This window comes from Durotheca rogersii, assembly GCF_024521655.1.
Source record: "Durotheca rogersii strain YMJ 92031201 chromosome Unknown GGS23scaffold_23, whole genome shotgun sequence".
In the NCBI taxonomy this organism is placed as follows: domain Eukaryota; kingdom Fungi; phylum Ascomycota; class Sordariomycetes; order Xylariales; family Xylariaceae; genus Durotheca; species Durotheca rogersii.
Window position 1 is genome coordinate 260,662 of NW_026251254.1, and position 19,023 is coordinate 279,684.

The following is a 19,023-nucleotide window of genomic DNA, read 5'->3' on the forward strand; positions in this document are numbered from 1 at the left end:
AAGAAATGGAAAAAGAAAAGGGGGGCGGAAGGGGATATGAGGGAAGAAAAGCGAGAGTAAGGTAGGTAAGTATATCTAGAAACTGGCGTCACTTTCTCTCAGAGATAAGACATGGCTGAGATCGATTTTTTTTTCTGCAAGTCGATACGGGATATGCATGCACCCGAAGGTTGCATAGGGAGGGGGGGACGGTGAGGCATCAAAGACAGCGACGTAGCGCATTTGGGAACCATCCCGGCGACGACGTGCGTCAGGCGGCTCGGACAAGGTGAAAAAGGGGGGATGTTGGAGGCGGAGCGAAGACGGAGGGGAGGAAGACGAAGGAAGACGGGAGGAAGACGGGAGCGAAGGGAGAGAGGGGGGGGAGGGTGGCATCGGGGATACTGGACTTCAGACTGAATCAGCGAGGATAAAAATTGCGGAGCAATATGTATTCGACATGCTGTACGAATCCTAATATAGAAGCTCTTCATGGACGGGCATACATCGATATTATCTTTCCTGTGCATGACGCTGTCTCTGCTTCCTCGTCGCTTACCCCTGTAGTATCTCAAGTAGCTAGCTATTACATAGCCACATTCTCTCTCTCTCTATTACCCTCAAGCACCCCGGAGCATGCCAGGCCCTTGCACCTGAGGCTTATTTTACCGGCTCGGCCCGCCGTGAACTTCCCTGTAGACTGGGGATACCTGCCTAACCAGTTCGACATAGCATCGACCCTGGACCATCGAACCGAGATCTGTGATGGTGGGACAAGAGGGGGGGGTTGCTCTAAAGATGCCCTCCCGGATGCTATCCTCACACTTCAGTCTGCGGCCTGGCCGCCGTGTACGACGGCGTTTGGGTTACAGATACAGCTTGCCATTTATCAATCACACTCTAGCTGTGGTAAGTAGTATTCACCTCACGGCTGACAGATCCGACCTAGTCCCCGGCGACCCCTTTTCACGAGCCAACAGGTTGAATAATATGCCGGGCCCGGAAACGTGCCCTAATCGGCGGGGACTTGGTTGGCTGCACGTTCCCGCGGACATAGATCCAGATTCTTAGAATCTGTCGAGCCTAGAACCTATTAGTCACGAACTGTGGCCAGATGCTAGGAGGGAAAAGAAAGGGCCCTCGTTAGAAGGCTGGGCACAGAGGGAAGCTTTGCCACGTGAGCTCCCTGAGGCGGCGCTGCTGATCTCTTGGTTCCAGCTGCTTATCTACAACCATAACAATAGCCATAGCCGCCACCACTACCGCAAAGGGATATATTAATTATACGTTATTAGGTCTCAGAATATCCCTCAGCCCAGCAACCTAACAGATGCTGGTAGGTTAGAAGTCGTAGAAATTATTTGTTCGTAAACCCAAAAAGAAAACCATCCACGGTCCCAGCAAGCCTCCTCTTTCTCCGATATATTGCTGGTTGTGAGGCCTCCATAGAATCTCTGCTATTGAGAAATACGACGTATACCCACGAAATCTCTGTAAAGAGCAATGGGGCCGGAGCAACACAAATACGCCAGGGGCTGAGGGGTGGTGTCTTGGTATTGCTCTTCTACGTTTACCCTCGCCCGGGGATGAAGTCGGATATCACTCACCCGAGACTACGCAAACGTGGTTCCGGTTTGGCGGAGGACGAGAGTAACATCCTAGAAGGGAGACCGAAATGGAGACAGAGTTTGCGCACCCGGTGACTGTTGAGGTCATCGTCGAGCACACGTCAGAAACAGGTAGGTGACAAGGCATGCAGGCATATAGACCGTGTGGCCACGTACGGCGACGATGTTGGAGGTCTCTACTGGCGCAATCGACGATGGCAACCAAGGAGACCAACCACAACCACACGCGGGTCATCTGCTTGGTCAGCGGTGGTTCATGCAGCTTCCCCCCCACGATCGTCCTCGTAAAAGACCAAATCCGCGATCTTCTAGCCGCTTCGGAGGTCCTCCACCCCATATGGAGGAGGGTGGTAGGGAGTCGATAAGACGATGGCCTCGTGAAAGCCAGTCCTGTAGCAGTCGGATGTTTTGACCCCCCTCCTCCCCCACGATATGCTCGTTTCCGCGTTCTTAGCAAGGACTCCTCGTCCAGAGGAATTGCTTCGCACTCGAGTCCACGACACTTCAGGGCTCACCATAGCCGCGGGGTGGCCGGTGTAAAGTGGTCTGAGCAAAGCCTGGCCTAAAACAACAATATCTACTGACCTGGAGAAAGCCACTCTTGTCCGGTGCGCGCTGGTATGGTAGTACCCAGGCTTGAGCAACCGGTGGTCGAGCTTCCCCTTTCTCGACGCCCTCACGAGAAACAGGTCGAATTATGGGCTAGATCTTAGACCACAGAAAAGGCAGCTTATGGCGAAAGCGTGTCACCTGAAACTCCGCAGACAGATCTTAACTCTGTTGGTATATTGATATCGGCGATTCGATCGTGGCCGGGGGAAAGGGGGTGAAAATCACATATGTGCCAAGTCGAGTAGTGTATGTCGGCTCATGCTGATTGCAACAGAAGACAGTTGTCCATTGGAGCCAGAGGGATCAGGAGACTGTGAAGGTGATATAGGCATATTAATAACCCAACCGGTGAAAAGAGTCGTGTCCGCGGAATATATAAACCCCATGTGTCTCCCTCGACCGAAGCATCTTTTCTCAGTTGTTCACCACAAGCTCGTGATTCTTAGCAACCAAGACCCAACACACTTTCCAGAAGACCAAGTTCATCATTAGCCATGGCTATCTCCACGGTAACCACCCCTAACCCTATGGCCAAGTTCGAAGATAACTCCACCGTCGTCCTCCAGACGGACGTGGAGCTCATCCCCAGCCAATTCCACGAGGCCATCAAGCCGATCCCGTCAGTCCAGACGACGGAGGTCGTGGTAGACGAACTGGCGGTCACCCCCGAGCCCGAAGTCGCCGAACTGCCGGTGACCGAGGGCGACAAGGTTGACGATGGGCCACTGCGGCTCAGCCGCGTCATCTCCAGCGTCGCCGAGCCAGCGTCTGGCGCCAAGAAGCTCAGAAAGATGCTTCTCGAGACCGACGAGCTCATCATCTGCCCCGGCGTGTACGACGGGCTCTCTGCCCGCACCGCCATGGAGCTGGGCTTCAACGCCATGTACATGGTACGTAGAGCCACCCCCCCGACGCTTCTCTCATATAGACGCCTGGCCATGAGGACCGACTAATAACTCGCTCGCCAACGGTTTCTAGACTGGCGCGGGGACTACGGCTTCTCGCATCGGGCAGCCAGATCTGGCCATCGCCCAGCTGCACGAGATGCGCGAGAACGCGGAGATGATCGCCAACCTCGACCCCTTCGGCCCGCCGCTGATCGCTGACATGGATACCGGGTACGGTGGTGAGTATAACCTCGGCAGCATCGGCCCGACGGTACAGCACCAGCGCTAACTCGCACCGAACCCCAGGGCCCATCATGGTCGCCCGCACGGTCGAGCAGTACATCCGCGCTGGCGTCGCCGGGGCTCACCTCGAAGACCAAGTAGGGCGTCCTTACCCCTTTCCCCTCTCCTCGTTCCTCTCCCCCCCTACCCACAGGTATTACTACGACGCAGGTGCGCTAACCTTCCCCCGCACCAGGTGCTCATGAAACGCTGCGGCCACCTGGGGGGCAAGAAGGTGGTGCCGCGGGAGGAGTACCTGTCGCGGATCCGGGCGGCGCACGCGGCGCGGGTGCGGCTGCAGTCGGACTTTGTGCTGATCGCGCGGACGGACGCGCTGCAGACGCTGGGGTACGAGGAGTGCGTGGCGCGGCTGCGGGCGGCGCGGGACGCGGGCGCGGACGTGGGGCTGCTCGAGGGCTTCGCGAGCAAGGCGCAGGCGGCGCAGGCGGTGCGCGACCTGGCGCCGTGGCCGCTGCTGCTCAACTCGGTCGAGAACGGCCGCAGCCCCGTCATCACCGTCGCCGAGGCCCGCGCCATGGGCTTCCGCGTCATGATCTTCAGCTTCGCCACCCTCGCCCCCGCCTACGTCGCCATCCGCGACACCCTCGCCCGCCTCCTCCGCGACGGCGTCGTCGGCACCCCCCAGCACATCACCCCCGTCAAGCTCTTCGAGGTCTGCGGCCTCCAGCACAGCATGGCCGTCGACATAGGCGCCGGCGGCACCTCGTTCGAGGGCGAGCTGTGAGCAGGGAGGCCTCTGCAATATCATCTCTCTGTTGTTATTGTTTTTTTCTCTCCTTGTGTATCTCCGCGGGGTTAGGAGGAGTCTCTCGCTGTACCTATATGGTGGACAATTAGGCGGCCGGCCGCCGGCGAGGAACTATTCTCTGTCGGGTTACGGTGTCATTTAGTTAGCATCCACGAGTATTTCGCCGGCCACCTATAAGGGTTGCAGACAATGTAGCGAGTTGAAATTTCCATGGTTAATAAGCTGCCTTGACGATTGATTAGATGACCATATAAGTTCTTAGCCTGCTGAGGCCGGCAGTCCTGGCAACCCGAGCGTTACGGTGTCTTCCCGTTGTTATAGGGAATGATCGTTACTTGCACAACTACCATGCTGTTCTCTCGCAGCGAACGAACCCGGCCATGTACACCGAGCCATGCGAGCGGCCTCTCTTCCGAAAACCGAAAAGGATTGGATCTCGGCACAGAGAGGGGTCCCTGGCATCTGTGTGGACCAGAAGAGCCGTATCGATGTTGCATCGACTGTCATCCTCTTGAGAGCCCATTGGTTGATCACATGCTGTACAGACATCCCATCGGTTCCTCAAATTGTCTCTTTAAGCAGGCTGGATTAAGCATTATTACCTGCTTGTAGATAGTTAAGCACAGGTAGCCTAGGTTAGGTAGTTACTCTGCTTTTCTCTTCTAGTTACCTCAGTCACGTCTTTAAGGAGAGGTTATGTAACATGGCTTACAGGAAAAACTGTGTATTAGATATCCCTCTCTCCGGCGGTCTCGTGCCCACCCACGCCTCCCGCCTTCTACCTCCCTCTCCTGTTTCTTAGATCTCCCTCTCCCTTCCCTTTCTGGAAAGACTTGACGTTGAGGTGGTTGTCGCCGCATGTGGGGGACATGCCGGCTTGCAAGGACAAGCAAGCATCCAGCTGCAGCAGGGCTAGCTAGTTGGGCGGGCAGGGGGGCCACGAGACGATGATGGGTAACCGGGGAGGCCGTACATATATCTCGGCAGCACGCACATACTCTCACGCAAACTTGGCGTCTCTATTAATTCCCGGGCGCGTAAGCTTCCAATGAGAATGGCTACTTTTGCCGTCGAAGCTGGATAGAGAGAGGGGGGGCTCGCGTGGCGGGTGGAGCGCGTGGAAGAGTGACACCACATCTTTGCTGGTCGTTCGGCAAAAACGTGCCGTGGAATGACGGGGGAGGTGGGAAAGCCACGGATACAAGATACCAAACGAGCGCTGACCGGAAGTTCGGCTACTTCGGATACAGTAAGTCAGGGGGGGGAAATTGATTCTTGATAGGGACACGGTCTCGGGTGGATGATCCGACCCCTACTGGAGAGAGAGAGAGAAACTGTTATAGTATTATAACATTTGTTGTCTTACTTATTGCAAGAAACCCTAGCTAACACTCGTGTAACAAGGATAGATCATCGGTGCCGACCCCGTTAAATAGCACGCACAGCTTTCTTTTATACTCCTAAAACTCGATATTATTACAATACACTCATTTACTCGCTTCAACGGACCTTGTGTGTAGAGACAGTGGCATGGATCAATCAGTAGGCAGGGGGTGGGCCGGTACCAACAGAGAAGTTGGCACCACCGGCAAACCGGCACCAACAGAGGAGCATAAAAATAAAGAGAGACGTCGACAAAAGAAAAACAAGAAAAACAGAAAATGGGCAGAGAGAAAAGGTATCAGATGCAGTCGGCATTTAACTACATCTATTTTCTAACCCCGACCCGATTTGAACGGATAACCTTTCTTTCGATAGCTTCACATCTAGGGTCAACGAGGCCAATGACATCATAGCTCCCCAATGCACACTAAGTAACAGCACCAGGGATCTCGGCAAGGCCCTGGAGCCGTCCAACTGCATCAGGGACAGCAGAGCATAGAGGAAAGGGGTCTATAGACAACCGCACTCCCGAGGATATGTGACTTCATACACGACAAATTGCTATCGCATTTTTCATTACATTCCTGTCTTATATGCTGCATTTCTATTAATTGGGATCGAGTTACGTCTTTACGTTGCCATGGAGGTTGCTCTTTGTAAGTCCTCTGTGTGTGGCTATTCGACTTCTCACAACGCCCGCACCGCGGAAGTCAAGATCACAACTGCCTGCGCAAATATGCCCTGCCTTCAAAGCCCGGGCCTCGCTACTAGATACGAGGAGCGTAATTTAAATTGCCTATTAAGACCCGACGTCCTTCCTCTGAGAATTAACCCACATGTAGGGGAGAAAGAGGCACAGCAAATCTAAGCATCCAATGGGGCCATGCCGTTGGCCCCGTCATATGCATATCTTGCCAATACACAAGCCTATATAGTCCACGACGGAAATGTAAGCCTCTACGTGTTAAGTAATACCCGTAAACCCGGTTGGAGTTTCAACGTGATCTTCGCTTGATGGCTCGATCCCGAGACCGCTCTTGTCCTGCTTCCTTAGGGCCAGACGAGATAGATGTAGCGGTAAGGCGTTGCGCCGAAAGAGGGTAGACTCGAAACTCAGCTATTATTATATCGTACGGCAGTGCCAGAAGTCTGCTGTGTATCCACGTTCGCGAGGTAAGAGCTACATTAGCGACTAACAGGTGGTGTAAGCCTACTCGTAAACAGTTGCCATCTAGGATAACAGGTCTCGCGTAAGGAGTCCTGCCCATCTGTAGGTGGGCCTATAATATAACCCACCAGGGAGATGTGAGAAATCATCATGCACGAATAATGTCAGGCCGAATATATCCGATTCGGCAGAGAGGCAAATATATAGTGAGCCGCTTACGAAAATATTCGCCTGTACTTGAAATTGCAGGTTGTGGACATACCAGGAGGGCACGTTGTCCGAATCGCTCCATCCCCAGCTCAGCGACGATGCTCATGACTTAGACGCCAGCATGGATGAGTCCGCTACGTGTACAAATTATACCTGAAATAATGACTATTATTAGCCCTCTGCGCGCTGTATTTTACTCTCTACGAGGCTTTAAGAAGGCACAGACGACGGAAGCGAAATTGGCCGTTGCAAGCGAACTAGGACATCGGAGCACAAGCGTAGCGGAGGATGAGGCGCTGTGCCTCGCCGTTCTGCTCGGCTTGGACGTCGCGGCGATTTCTAAAACCGAAACTCGCGCAAGGACGGTAAGACTACGGCGCATACTGTCCAAAGTACCTAAACTTTTAGCCTTCGCAACTCTAGAGACCCTTGATGTCCAAAAGTTCCGCTAGGTACCTACGATATTCCTTTAATCGTCTTCCAAGGAGTCGTCGAGGGGGGATCCGTCAAGCGGAGAGTGGCCGTCCAGTAGCGAATCAGTTGCGCGGACACAACACGGTATTTGTCTCGGAGGGATCGGGAATCTCTTCTGTCGTGGAGAAGAGCGGTTCCCCTCGCCTTTATTATAGGTATTTGAGAGACCAAGGCAGGATATGGTACCACCTAAGGTTCTACGGTGATGGCGGGAATATTATAAATCAACGGGAAGTAAACCTGAGCATCAGTGTTACATGCCAGGAGCTTTCAGTCGTTTCCGGTCGTACAGACATTTCCAGCAATATCTTAGCTGCTACTAGACATCCCGAGCCGCTGGCGTTTCCCGCGGTACTGGTTGGTATTCCGGAAGACGACTGGAACTATTTATTGCTAACAGCTTCAACCCTGTCTTGTAACTTGATTAGGCTCACAACCCATGGACGACACCATCAGGGAAACCCAGAATTTATTTGTCGATGATTGGAACTATAGGATTTCGGCGGCTGACGGAAGCTTAAGGAATTATGTCCAGGATGCGAAATTGCCTCGTTTACTAGGCCGTTGGTATTATGTCGGATAATGCTGACAATGACTTCATGTCTTCTCTATACTTAACCCCTCTAGGCTGTACGGATGCTTAAAGCCCGCCCGATATAATACTCCCTCTATTTTCTCTTAGGGATTTAGCGGCTCCTGTTTTATTCAAGCTCAGATCCTTTGCCGGATCGCCCACATCCAAGCCCCAGCCAAAGTCCATTCCCAATCACTTCACGGCACCCACGTGGGTAGCCGTCAGATAAGTGCCCGCCAACAGCATGGAAGCAAACAGATCGCTCGCTATCTTAGAAATACCGTCAGGAAGATGGCAATGATGTCACCAACGCTCCACCGGTCTACAGGGTCGCAGACATACAAAGGAACCCGCAGGGCAATCCCATCATGTCTGATTACAACTGTACCCATTTCGTGAGACCGGTTAGAGGCATTATTTCACCCCATATAACCAATCAGGCACCGATAGTGAAGCTAATAGTCACTCCCTGCCTTTGAGAAGAGAATGAATACTTTGAGGAGTCATGGTCCAACCCGGTTGATTATACGACTAAGCGCGACCGAATCGGAACTAATACAACGAAAGTTATAGCATCTACCCAACTAATAAGTAAACAAGGGTATTAACCGTAATAGAAAGGACATTCCTATATCTATGGGATAGAAATGATTTAATCGTCAGTTGGTGGTGTGCTTCACTAGCACCTTATATTTAACGCTAGCCGCGAAGTACTAACTCAAGGACGCGCCTAGCTACAGAAAATGCCCAGCACCTTATCCAGGTGACACTATAACTCACACGAACAACTGCTATCTCCCAGGATCCGGAGTAACATGTCACTCACCTAAGTGAGACAAATCTCCTGTTACCTACGTGCCAGCGTCCGCTCTCACTACCTCTTTCCGCCAACACGTGCGAGCGGCGTGCCCCCGTGTGCCGCCCACTTCTTCACCAGATGGAGCGGGCTGGCGGAGAGCACACGGGTACGGAGGTCGCGACGCCGTATAGATGGGACAAAGAGGGCCGCGCTGTGGGCTGTTGTTAGGGGGGGGGGCGGAGGGGGTTGGCTTGTACAGCCGTACTTAAGAGTTTTCCGCGAGCTTATCCTGCCGTCGTTCGCCCGAAGTCCGTCGGGATAGCTTCACCTGGGAACCCCTGAGACTCCCCTAGCAAGTCTCTGCTGCGCGCCTATAGTTTAGGTGGGGACCTACACCAATCAGCCTCGACGCCTCAGATGGACTAGAAGCCCGGACCCTGAGATACTCATGTGTATCTCGAGGAGGCGCTGCGCGTCGGCGCCAGTATATATCAACCCGCAACTCTCCCTTCCCAGCTTCGGGCAACGAGATGGGTCCCCGCTGCGCAAGTGCGCGATAGCAGATCGAAGCGACCAGCGAAGCAGAGCGTTATCTTTGGTTCACTTCCCAAGCCGTTACCGAGCCCCCCGGCAACGCTAGAGCGAACGCGCGACGCTCATCCCTCGAAAGTATAAAATTACCTCATTTGCAAGCAAGCGAGTCTCGCCAGCGACGGCGGATGCTCGGAAACTCCGGTTCGGGAAGGACAATGCCCGGCCCGCCCCTCTTCCTCCTCTTCCTCATCGAGCCGCTTGCTAGTTCTCTAGGAGAGCATCGATTCCCTCTTTGCACGCACCCACGCGCCCGCGCCCGCACACAACACATACGCACATCTACCTCGCCGAGGGGACAGCCGATACTTGTGCGAACCCATCGAACTAGACCCCGCCCATTACGCAGACGACAAGGTGTAAGTTGAGGCTAGCGTTCCTAGTAAGTAAGTACCGAAGGGGCAGTGTGCCTATGTGTGCAGGTCTGCTAGTTAGGGCAAGACGCGACACAAGCGACCTCAGGCACGCCGCCCTAGGACCGGGCGTGCCGTTCGCGATGGCTCTTTTCGCTTCGTAGACGAGGCCCAAGTACCTAGGCATCGATTGGGGTTGCGGTTCGGGGGGCTGGGAGGCAAACGAGCTGGGAATACATATACATATACCCTGCCTGCTGCTTCTGGATTATTCCCGAATCGCGTTGTTTATTTTCCTGTCCCTAACTCTTCACCCTAGCAGCCGCTACGGACGTGTTGCGACGGGGTTTCGCTCTTTGCTCGTATATCAGGCACCCCATCCCTAGGAATCGACCGGCTGATGCCGAGTCCGCTCGTAAAGTGCTCCCGTCGGTGTGCATATTTGCTGTTTCCGGACCAAAGATTGACAAAGGAAGGGCTATCGCCTGTGTATGCTGTGGTTTTTCTGACGCGGTGTCCGCCTGTTGGTTGCGTAATACTGAGTATGTGCCAGTGTATCGTGCTGCGAGCGTGGATTGCCCTGTTCGGACGTGCAGGCCCAGGCCCTGTCTCCCCTCTTCCTCCACGGAGGAAGGATCCGCGGGCTCGAAGTGCTAATACGTTAGGTAGTATGTACGTGTAAATAATGTCTTATATACGGGTGGGGTGGCGTGACGATCTAGGCCCGCGCACCTCGAAGCCAAAGGGAGGGAGAGAGCCAAACGACCTGCCTGAACGGTGCAAGCTGGAAAATGGCGCGGCCCAGTCGGCGAGAGGGATTGCGATATGTTAGATGCATGTGTACGCAGGTCGACTCTCTCCCAGGTCCCAGGGCGGGCCAGGGTCCTAGAGCACCGTGCTGTTGTCGATGAGCGCGCAATCAACGTAATTTCCGGGCTGCTGAAGCGGCTTCTGTTATTGGGCAATGCCGTCTTTTGCCTGGCTGGCTGCGCCGTCGAACCCTGGCTCATCCCGCCTCCACGAATGTGCGCCTTTGCTGCGGGATGGCGCTCCTCGTGCTCCGCACGCGTATCCTAGCACAGGTCTGGGTAGGGTATATAAGCCGCTTCCGAGTAGGTCCCGCGAGCTTGTTTCGCCCAGACTCTTGCCCAGCCGTCTTGGCCTTTCTTGTCCTCTCCTTGGGTTCCCCGTATACATCCACCCGCAGGCTTGAGCTGCGACACGTGTGGCTATGGTTACTTTCGCTGCCGTTTGCTCGGCGCTCTTGGCTGTCCGGGTCGCCGTTGCGAACCCGGTGCCGTCGCGCTCGGCGTATCGCGTCAAGGATGAGCACCACGTCCCGAGAGATTGGAGGCGGCTACGTCGTGCGCCCGCCGATCATGTCATTGACCTGCAAATTGGCGTCAAGCAGAGCAATTTCGGGGAGCTCGAGAGGCACCTGTACGAAGGTATGGGAGGCGATGTCTTCATGCGCTGTGCCGCTGCCAAATAGAAAAGAAGAGAAGTAGGGATCTCTAACCGTGGGCATCCAGTCTCGGACCCGGATCATCCCCGGTACGGCCAGCACCTCACTGCGGATGAGGTGAACGAGCTAGTCAAACCGACCGACGAGACACTCGATCTCGTTCGTGAGTGGTTGGAGGCCAATGGGGTGAAACCGACGGCCTATAGCTCGGCGAAAGACTGGATCACGGTCTCGCTCCCGATCAGGGCGGTTGAGCGCCTCCTCGACACCGAGTACCATGTTTACGAGCATAACAAGGGCGGCCTCGTCGCTCGGGCGCCCAAATGGTCCCTTCCGCACCATCTGCACGATCACATAGACACCATCCAGCCCACCAACTCGTTCTTTCGCGCCCGCGCTAATGTGTTTGACCACATCGAAGCGCCGGTATACCTCGACCCCGCGTATCGGCCGCCTTCCAATGAGACCTTGAGCAAGGTCTGTAATGTCAGCTCCGTGACGCCGGAGTGCTTCCAGACTCTGTACTCCACCAAGGGCTACAAGACCCAGGCCGGCGGCAGGAATACCGTTGCGTTCAACAACTTCCTTGGCGAGCACCCTATCCGGACCGATGCCGAGCTGTTTCTCGCCAAGTACCGGCCGGAAGCCGTCTCGAGCGCCAATGACTTCCCACAGGTCACCATCGCCGACGGCCCCGGCGACTATCCGCTAACCCCTGACGAGATTGAGTCAAGCACCTCCAAGGAGGCAAACCTGGACCTCCAGGCTATTGCCGGTATCAGCTGGAAGAGTACGTGTTCCGGAATCGAACCATTTAAAACCCCCCCTCCCCTGATTTACGAGATGTCGCAAGGTTTACGATCCTCTCGTATCGAACTTTTACCTCGAACCGCAATTATCTTTGCAAGCTGGGAATTTGTGGCCACCAGATCGACCCATCGGATAAAGTTCTTGCGCTAATTGACATTCCGGGTAGCCCCAATCATCAGCTACTCGACCGGAGGAAGTCCCCCTTTCATCCCGTCTCCGAGCACCCCGGACAACACGAACGAGCCATACCTAGTCTGGGTGAACTATCTCCTTTCGCAGCCGTCAATCCCGCAGGTTATTAGGTACGTATAATGGCGCCTTGAGTGATATCCCGCGTGTTCGGCTTTGCGTTCGGCCCATTTACATTGCTTGTTCTGCCGAGGCTAACTTACATTTTCGCAGTATGTCCCATTTTTGACCTGTCTGTTTTGTTCTTCTTCTGTGTGGACTTTCTGGGTAGCGAAATTGATACCGGAGGGTGTACTTCCGGGGCCCGCACAAGATGCTGATATGTCGTAGCGACCTCGTATGCCGACGACGAGCAGACCGTGCCCGTATCGTACGCTCGGCGAGTCTGCCAGCAGTTTGCCCAGGTCGGCGCCCGCGGCACGTCTCTGCTCTTCTCTAGCGGCGATAGCGGTGTCGGACCGTACGGCAAATGTCTGAGCAACGATGGGAAGAACACGACCAAGTTTATCCCCGAATTCCCACCAAGCTGCCCGTACGTCACGGCAGTGGGCGCTACGAAGAACTTCGACCCCGAGGTCGTAGCGTACCGGCCGGCGTTCGTCGGGCCCGACGGAATCCGGCGCGGAAACTACACGTCCGGCGGTGGCTTCAGCAACATCTTCCAGGCGCCCCCGTACCAGGCCAGGGTGACAAGCGCCTACGTCAAGAACCTCAACGGTCTGTACGATGGCCTGTACAGCAAGACTGGCCGCGGGTACCCTGATATATCGGCGCAGGGCCTCTACTTCGCGTATTTCTGGAATGGTACCGAAGGCACCATCAGCGGCACGAGCGCCAGTTGCCCGCTGACAGGCGGGATCATCTCGCTGGTCAATGACGCGCTCATCTCGACGGGCAAGCCGCCGCTAGGATTCCTGAACCCGTGGCTGTATGCGAGAGGTCACAAAGGCCTGACCGATATCGTGAGTGGGAGCGCCGTCGGCTGCGGCGTCGACGGCTTTCCAGCAACCGAGGGTTGGGATCCCGTAACCGGATTCGGGACGCCGGTATGTGAAATTGACTCCCTACTGGGATGGCATCCGCCCTGAGAATCCGCTCCCCTTTTTTCGGTGGGCGTTTAAGACTAACTCGCGACGTAGGTCTTCCCCGAGCTAGTTGCGTTGGCGGGCGGCAAGCTGTTTTATTGATGGGGGAGAAAGGAGGGTCATACTTGGCAATGAAATGTGTACCGTGTGTATAGCGCCGGCGGTGAGACGGGCGGTACAGATGTGTATATGTAAAAGCTTTTACGTATCCAAGGTATTCTGCTTATATACTTAATTTTTGACTACTAGTCTCACGCAAACTGCGGGACGTCCGAATCTGTAGAGGCGTTTCCTGTCGTGGGCACTTGTGACGATGATTGCTAGTAAAATAAACCAGAGTCGCCCAGCTACTACTGAGTAAGTTAGACGTAAAATGTGCTGCTACTGCATAATGTAATTATGGGGTAAAATACTTCCGGATAAGGGCAATGCATTTATCCAAGGTTTCTGACGGCTTACCTTTGAGCAGAAGAATGCCGCATTAATGCAGTCAAACTTAACCCTGTTCAACCCACCTGGTGTCATCGCCAACAATCGACCAGTTAATTAAACAAGGTCTGTGGGCGCTCTTCTGATTTCGCTCTTTGTCATCTTAACATCCTCTCGTCTCTGGAATCCGGCTCGATCTTTTCCAGATGGGGTCCATCGTCCTACCCCATCTCAGCACCGGCTGGCATGTCGACCAGGCCATCCTATCCGAAACAGAACGCGTTGTCGGTAAGTAAACCGCGCGCCCGAGGAAGAGAGAGAGGGGGGAGGGGGAGGCAAAACAGGAAGAGCGAGTAGGGGGACGAAGTCTGAAATTCGGAAATGCTAACGATGGTTTCGCTGTAGCGATTCGCTTCGGCCGCGACCACGATCCCGACTGCATGCGACAGGACGAAGTCTTGTACCGTATCGCGGACAAGGTGAAGAATTTCTGCGTCATCTACGTCTGCGACATCGACCAAGTCCCCGATTTCAACCAGATGTACGGTACGTTACTGCCCCCCGCCCTATTCGAGCGAGCCGCTGCTTTTTTGTTGCGTCAACTGCTGACGAGCCGGCCCTCCCCATCTATAGAGCTTTACGACCCGTGCACCATCATGTTCTTCTTCCGCAACAAACACATCATGTGCGATCTGGGCACGGGAAACAACAACAAGCTAAACTTTGTCCTCGAAGACAAGCAAGAGCTGATCGACATCGTCGAGACCGTGTATAAGGGCGCCAAGAAGGGTCGCGGTCTGGTGGTTAGCCCCAAGGACTACTCTACCCGCTACCGGTACTAATCCGGGCTGCGCCTCTACGCTTAAAAAAAAAACATCGGGCCCCCTCTCGATCTTCATCCCGTGCCCCCCCTAGCTTGTCGGCTCGCAACTGGGGATGGGATATTCAAGAGCTGTCGGGAAACGTGTCTTGGTATGTGATGGGAATAGGAAGGATGTCACGCCATAACTGTGCTAATGCTATTTCATTACACCTCTAGTAACATCCTATTGATGATGATGGTGAAGGTGATCAAAGCGGTTTTACTGCAACGCGGGGGTTTTCTGGTCCCCTCGCTCGTAGGCCTCGCCCAACCGCCCGTCCTCGTGAGCGGTCCGTCGACCTGCTGCCGTGCATCCCCGTGTGGAGGTTTCGTGTCTTGGGTTCGGTGGGCAGGCATGCACGAACCTGGACCGACCTCAGCTTCGCCTCCGCCGTGCCGACGTAGCCAATAGCCTAGCGGATGTCCGACGGATAGTGGGTAGTACCGCGCAGAGGCAGTATCTGTAGGACGATTCAATGCCAATGGCTGCCTGGAGAAAGCGTCTGCGTACGCGCCAGAATACAAATACACAGTAGCGACGACGGGCGCGTATGCGCGGCTCGGCGGGTGCGGTATGGGATGGCTACTTATACAGCGGAATGCTACAGCCGATTTGCTCAGGTGGGAAGGGGGAGAGAGAGGAGAGGAGAGGAGAAGGGTGGGCTCTAAAATTAGCACACGGTAGCATGGCATGGGCATGGGCATCCCTTTGCAGGTTGGAGCTGTGGACGTTTCCGCCAATGGGTTGCGTTGGCCCGCCTCGGCTGTGCGTTTACGAGGCACACACACACCCTTCTTTGCTATTGTCACTGCCCAGGTGGATGGGATGGGATTGTCTCTCCAGGGACCTCCAGGGACCTCCAGGGACCAGGCGTCGATCGCGGTGTCCAGAGGGCAGACGGTGGACGTAGTAAGGATATTATGGTGTTGTATTGCTTCCCTAATGCCATGTGCTATGCTGCCGAAGGATTATTACACAGGGCACCGAGTGCAGAATAGCAGGGGGATAAGGGGGATATATGTCTTCCCGCGATGTGCCACGACGCTGGTTCGAGGCTGGTTGAGAGAAGGGAGAGAGAATGGATCTTAGGTACGTACCTGTAGGTATCTCTAAAATGGGTCATTTTAAGCAAGCTGCCAAGTTAGGTACCTGATGTATGTACCTGTTTCATCCCGAGATGGGGCTGCCTAGGTACCTACCCACCAAGACCGTGTGCGGGTGTACACGAGGTACCTAATATCGGCTGAAGCGATACTTACCGTGCAAGTACCTACCCCATTACATGCATTAGGGCGCAACGAGGCACTGCCCGCCCCCCCTCGTGGCAGTGACGGGAAGCAGTGCAAGACACGCAATCTGCCTTAGGTAGGGTTGGCCATGTACTCTCGGCGTACCGCGGATATCTCCCGCCTGCCGACTCAGCCAGCGTCTTGGGAGTTCTCGGTGGCGCGGTACTGGAGAGGTACCTACGTTGCTTCTCTTTGCAACCCGGCCACTACAATGGATTGCTATTCATTGCTCGTTTGCCTCCCGCCTAGGTGCCTCCTAGGGAGGTTAGGAGAGGTACCTACGCCTCGTAGCGGCGATGCTAGGTGAGTTAGGTACTATACCACAGGTGTCCAAGTCTCCGGCCTCATGTTGATGAGCGCAGGCCCTGTTGATGGGTGGGCATACGTACGCCGTCGTCCGCAGTGCCGTCTCCAGCCTCCCCCCATGGCCGTTCACTGCCACCGGCCCGAGCTCGTCTCTCCTGCGCTCACGTACCCAGCATAGCTGGACTATATGGGGCATGTCGTCTGTTGTTACGCGATGATTGCGCGTTCGCTGCTCTTCGTGTCCCGGTGTACATACGTATGTGTCCTGTCTTATTACCTAATTCCACAACAAACACGAGGTCGTCTAAAGGATCTCCAGAGCAGAGAGGCCGAGAGGAGAAAACAGTCTTTTCTACCCCCCTCCCTCTTCCTCCCAGCTTCCCTTTCCCACCCTCTCTTGTTTTCTCCTCCTCGTCTCTCTTTTCTATTAATAATTAAAAATCTTACTCTGCGCTTAGTAGCGACCGTCGACGAACCCTGGCTTGACCATCCAACCCGGCCTACGTCTTCCTTAGCAAACCGCACCCTCTCTACCTCAGCTTTTCTGCTGGATTTGCTTCCCCGACCGACCCTCGTCCTGTGGTCCCTCGAGGCTAGATCACACACGAAACAGGCTGTCTCCATAGGTTAGTCTGGCCCTCCTCCCCCCTTCCCCCCCCCCCCAGACCCGTCTTTCGGGTCGGCTGGATCTGAAACAAGGTCTTCTCTATCTCTTCCCGATCTCTTAGCCAGCACCGGCACCACCAGTTGCCACAGACACACACTCACTCACACACTCACACACACACCTACATATATGTACCTACCTACATTCCTACGCACAACCCCAACAAACCGCCGGCCGGAGCCAAGACAATATTTATAGGGCTAACCGCATCCTCGACTAACTCTTATCAGCCAGGTGACGCCGGAGCGCAAGGGAGTGGATATCATGGCTGCCAACGACTACTACAACAACTCGTCGCGTCCCTACAATGCCTACGAGCCCTCTATAGCCTCCACGCAACCGCCCTCCTACACCTCCCAGCCGCCCCATCAAGACCGCCCGCTTCCCACCGTGTCGCCCTTCGAGACTGTCTTCGATGATCACGTCTACCCGCAACCCCAACGAACGCCCGATCCGATGAATGCCAACCAACAGTCTTTCGCCTACGACACGAGGTATCACGGCTCTGGGCCCGGCGACGTCTCTCCCGTCGGCACCGATGACATCCCCATGCGGAACCAGGGTAGCAAGCCGCTCGGCTACGCTTCTGGCTCCAATGACCATGTCTACGACGCCCCGATCGAGCAGGGCCACCAGCGAGGCACCTCGAGGGGCGGCGTCATACGCTTTGGAGAGATGGGCATGTTCGGATCGGAGAAGAGGAGGATACCGATCATGGTCTACATATTTTCCGTCGTGCAAATCGCCGTCTTTATTGCCGAGATGGTGAAGGCCGGTGAGTTTGCTCCCCTGCGTGCTGCCGTCGTTTCCCTTTTCTTCTTCCTCTTCCTCGAATTCGCTCAGGGATCTAGGCGCTGACCTGATTCGGCGCTCGTCGTCGTCCCAAGCTCAATTGACTGGCAGCCCGATCCAGACGCAACCTTCGTTCAACCCGATGATAGGCCCCTCGCAGCAAGTCCTCATCAACATGGGTTCGCGGTTCACTCCTTGCATGAAGAACGTCGATGGCGTCCAGAACTACCGTGCTCCCGCCGGCGCGGTTGAACCGGGCTTCGGATGGCCATGCCCGAATACGACCTCGCTCGATCCCAACAACGATTCGAATAAGTGTTCCCTGGCCGAGCTCTGTGGCTTCGACCCCGTCCAGAATCCCGAGTGGGACCCCGAGAATGGGCTCAACCAGTCTCCCGCGCCGAATCAGTGGTTCCGCTTCATTGTTCCCATATTTATGCATGCCGGCCTCATCCACATCGGGTTCAACCTCCTCCTTCAGCTCACCATGGGCAAGGAGATCGAGAGGGCGATCGGGTCTATCCGCTTTTTCATCGTCTACATGGCGGCCGGTATTTTCGGTTTCGTCATGAGCGGGAACTACGCCGCCGCGGGAATATCGTCTACGGGCGCTTCGGGGTCGCTGTTCGGTATCATTGCCATAACCCTGCTAGACCTTCTCTACTCTTGGGGCGATAGGCGCAATCCTGGCAGGGAGCTGATATTCATCATAATCGAGATTCTCATATCCTTCGCGCTCGGGCTCCTCCCCGGCCTCGACAACTTTTCCCACATTGGCGGATTTATCGTCGGGTTATGCTTAGGTGTCAGCGTCCTCCACTCGCCAAATTTTCTCCGCCGCAGGATCGGCGAGGATCACTTTGGCGGACCTTCGTACTCGAGCGTTGGCGGGGGCGTTACAAGCGTTGCGTTTCCCGCATTCTACCGAAACCCGGTGGGCTTCTTCAAGGGCCGGAGGCCACTGTGGTGGGTCTGGTGGCTCGTCCGGGCTGGATTTCTGATCCTCGTCATCGTTGTTCTCATCGTTCTGCTGGAAAATTTTTACAAGAACCAAAACAACTGCACTTGGTGCAAATATCTCAGTTGTCTGGTGAGTATCTCCCCTATCCTGAGTCTATAGAGGGTTGGAAATGCTCACGTGTCGATAGCCCATCAATAACTGGTGCGATATTGGGAACCTGACCATCTCGACGGCGACGCCCTCTTCCACCCCAAACAGACAGCGGAGCATCGAACTACTTTCTCTTGAGCAGGTCGCTAGGCTATTGGCGTAACATATGAAGTTTCCGTAATACGAATTATTCTTTTGCACTCTGGTAGCAAACAGACGGTGGACACATGATACCCGGATACTCGGCATTGCGCAGGAATCGAGCGAGTGGACCTACCAGTTGATACTGACGACTAGTCGGAAAGGGG

General features: G+C 55.0%; 4 protein-coding genes across 4 annotated transcripts; all 4 read left to right on the top strand.

The window, feature by feature from the left end:
* Nucleotides 1-2,713: 2,713 nt before the first annotated feature.
* On the top strand, nucleotides 2,714-4,584 carry GGS23DRAFT_613757 (oxaloacetate Acetylhydrolase; the record flags this gene model as incomplete). Its single annotated transcript, XM_051520594.1, has 4 exons — nucleotides 2,714-3,109; nucleotides 3,198-3,345; nucleotides 3,413-3,486; nucleotides 3,585-4,584. The coding sequence occupies 4 exons, from the start codon at nucleotides 2,714-2,716 to the stop codon at nucleotides 4,131-4,133; spliced, it is 1,167 nt and encodes a 388-aa protein (XP_051369236.1). The 3' UTR covers nucleotides 4,134-4,584.
* A 6,005-nt stretch (nucleotides 4,585-10,589) lies between these two features.
* Nucleotides 10,590-13,588, top strand: GGS23DRAFT_580506 (tripeptidyl-peptidase 1 precursor). The gene is made up of 5 exons (XM_051517125.1): nucleotides 10,590-11,157; nucleotides 11,242-11,964; nucleotides 12,151-12,285; nucleotides 12,504-13,219; nucleotides 13,313-13,588. Exons 1-5 carry the CDS (start codon nucleotides 10,941-10,943, stop codon nucleotides 13,358-13,360), a joined length of 1,839 nt encoding a protein of 612 aa, XP_051369237.1. The 5' UTR covers nucleotides 10,590-10,940; the 3' UTR covers nucleotides 13,361-13,588.
* A 56-nt stretch (nucleotides 13,589-13,644) lies between these two features.
* Nucleotides 13,645-14,622, top strand: GGS23DRAFT_227606 (mitosis protein dim1). Its single transcript, XM_051512020.1, has 3 exons — nucleotides 13,645-13,975; nucleotides 14,093-14,233; nucleotides 14,321-14,622. The coding sequence occupies exons 1-3, from the start codon at nucleotides 13,894-13,896 to the stop codon at nucleotides 14,527-14,529; spliced, it is 432 nt and encodes a 143-aa protein (XP_051369238.1). The 5' UTR covers nucleotides 13,645-13,893; the 3' UTR covers nucleotides 14,530-14,622.
* A 2,050-nt stretch (nucleotides 14,623-16,672) lies between these two features.
* Nucleotides 16,673-18,933, top strand: GGS23DRAFT_227661 (rhomboid-domain-containing protein). The gene is made up of 4 exons (XM_051512022.1): nucleotides 16,673-16,771; nucleotides 17,047-17,587; nucleotides 17,700-18,694; nucleotides 18,753-18,933. The coding sequence occupies exons 2-4, from the start codon at nucleotides 17,077-17,079 to the stop codon at nucleotides 18,876-18,878; spliced, it is 1,632 nt and encodes a 543-aa protein (XP_051369239.1). The 5' UTR covers nucleotides 16,673-16,771; nucleotides 17,047-17,076; the 3' UTR covers nucleotides 18,879-18,933.
* The last annotated feature ends 90 nt before the right edge of the window (nucleotides 18,934-19,023 follow it).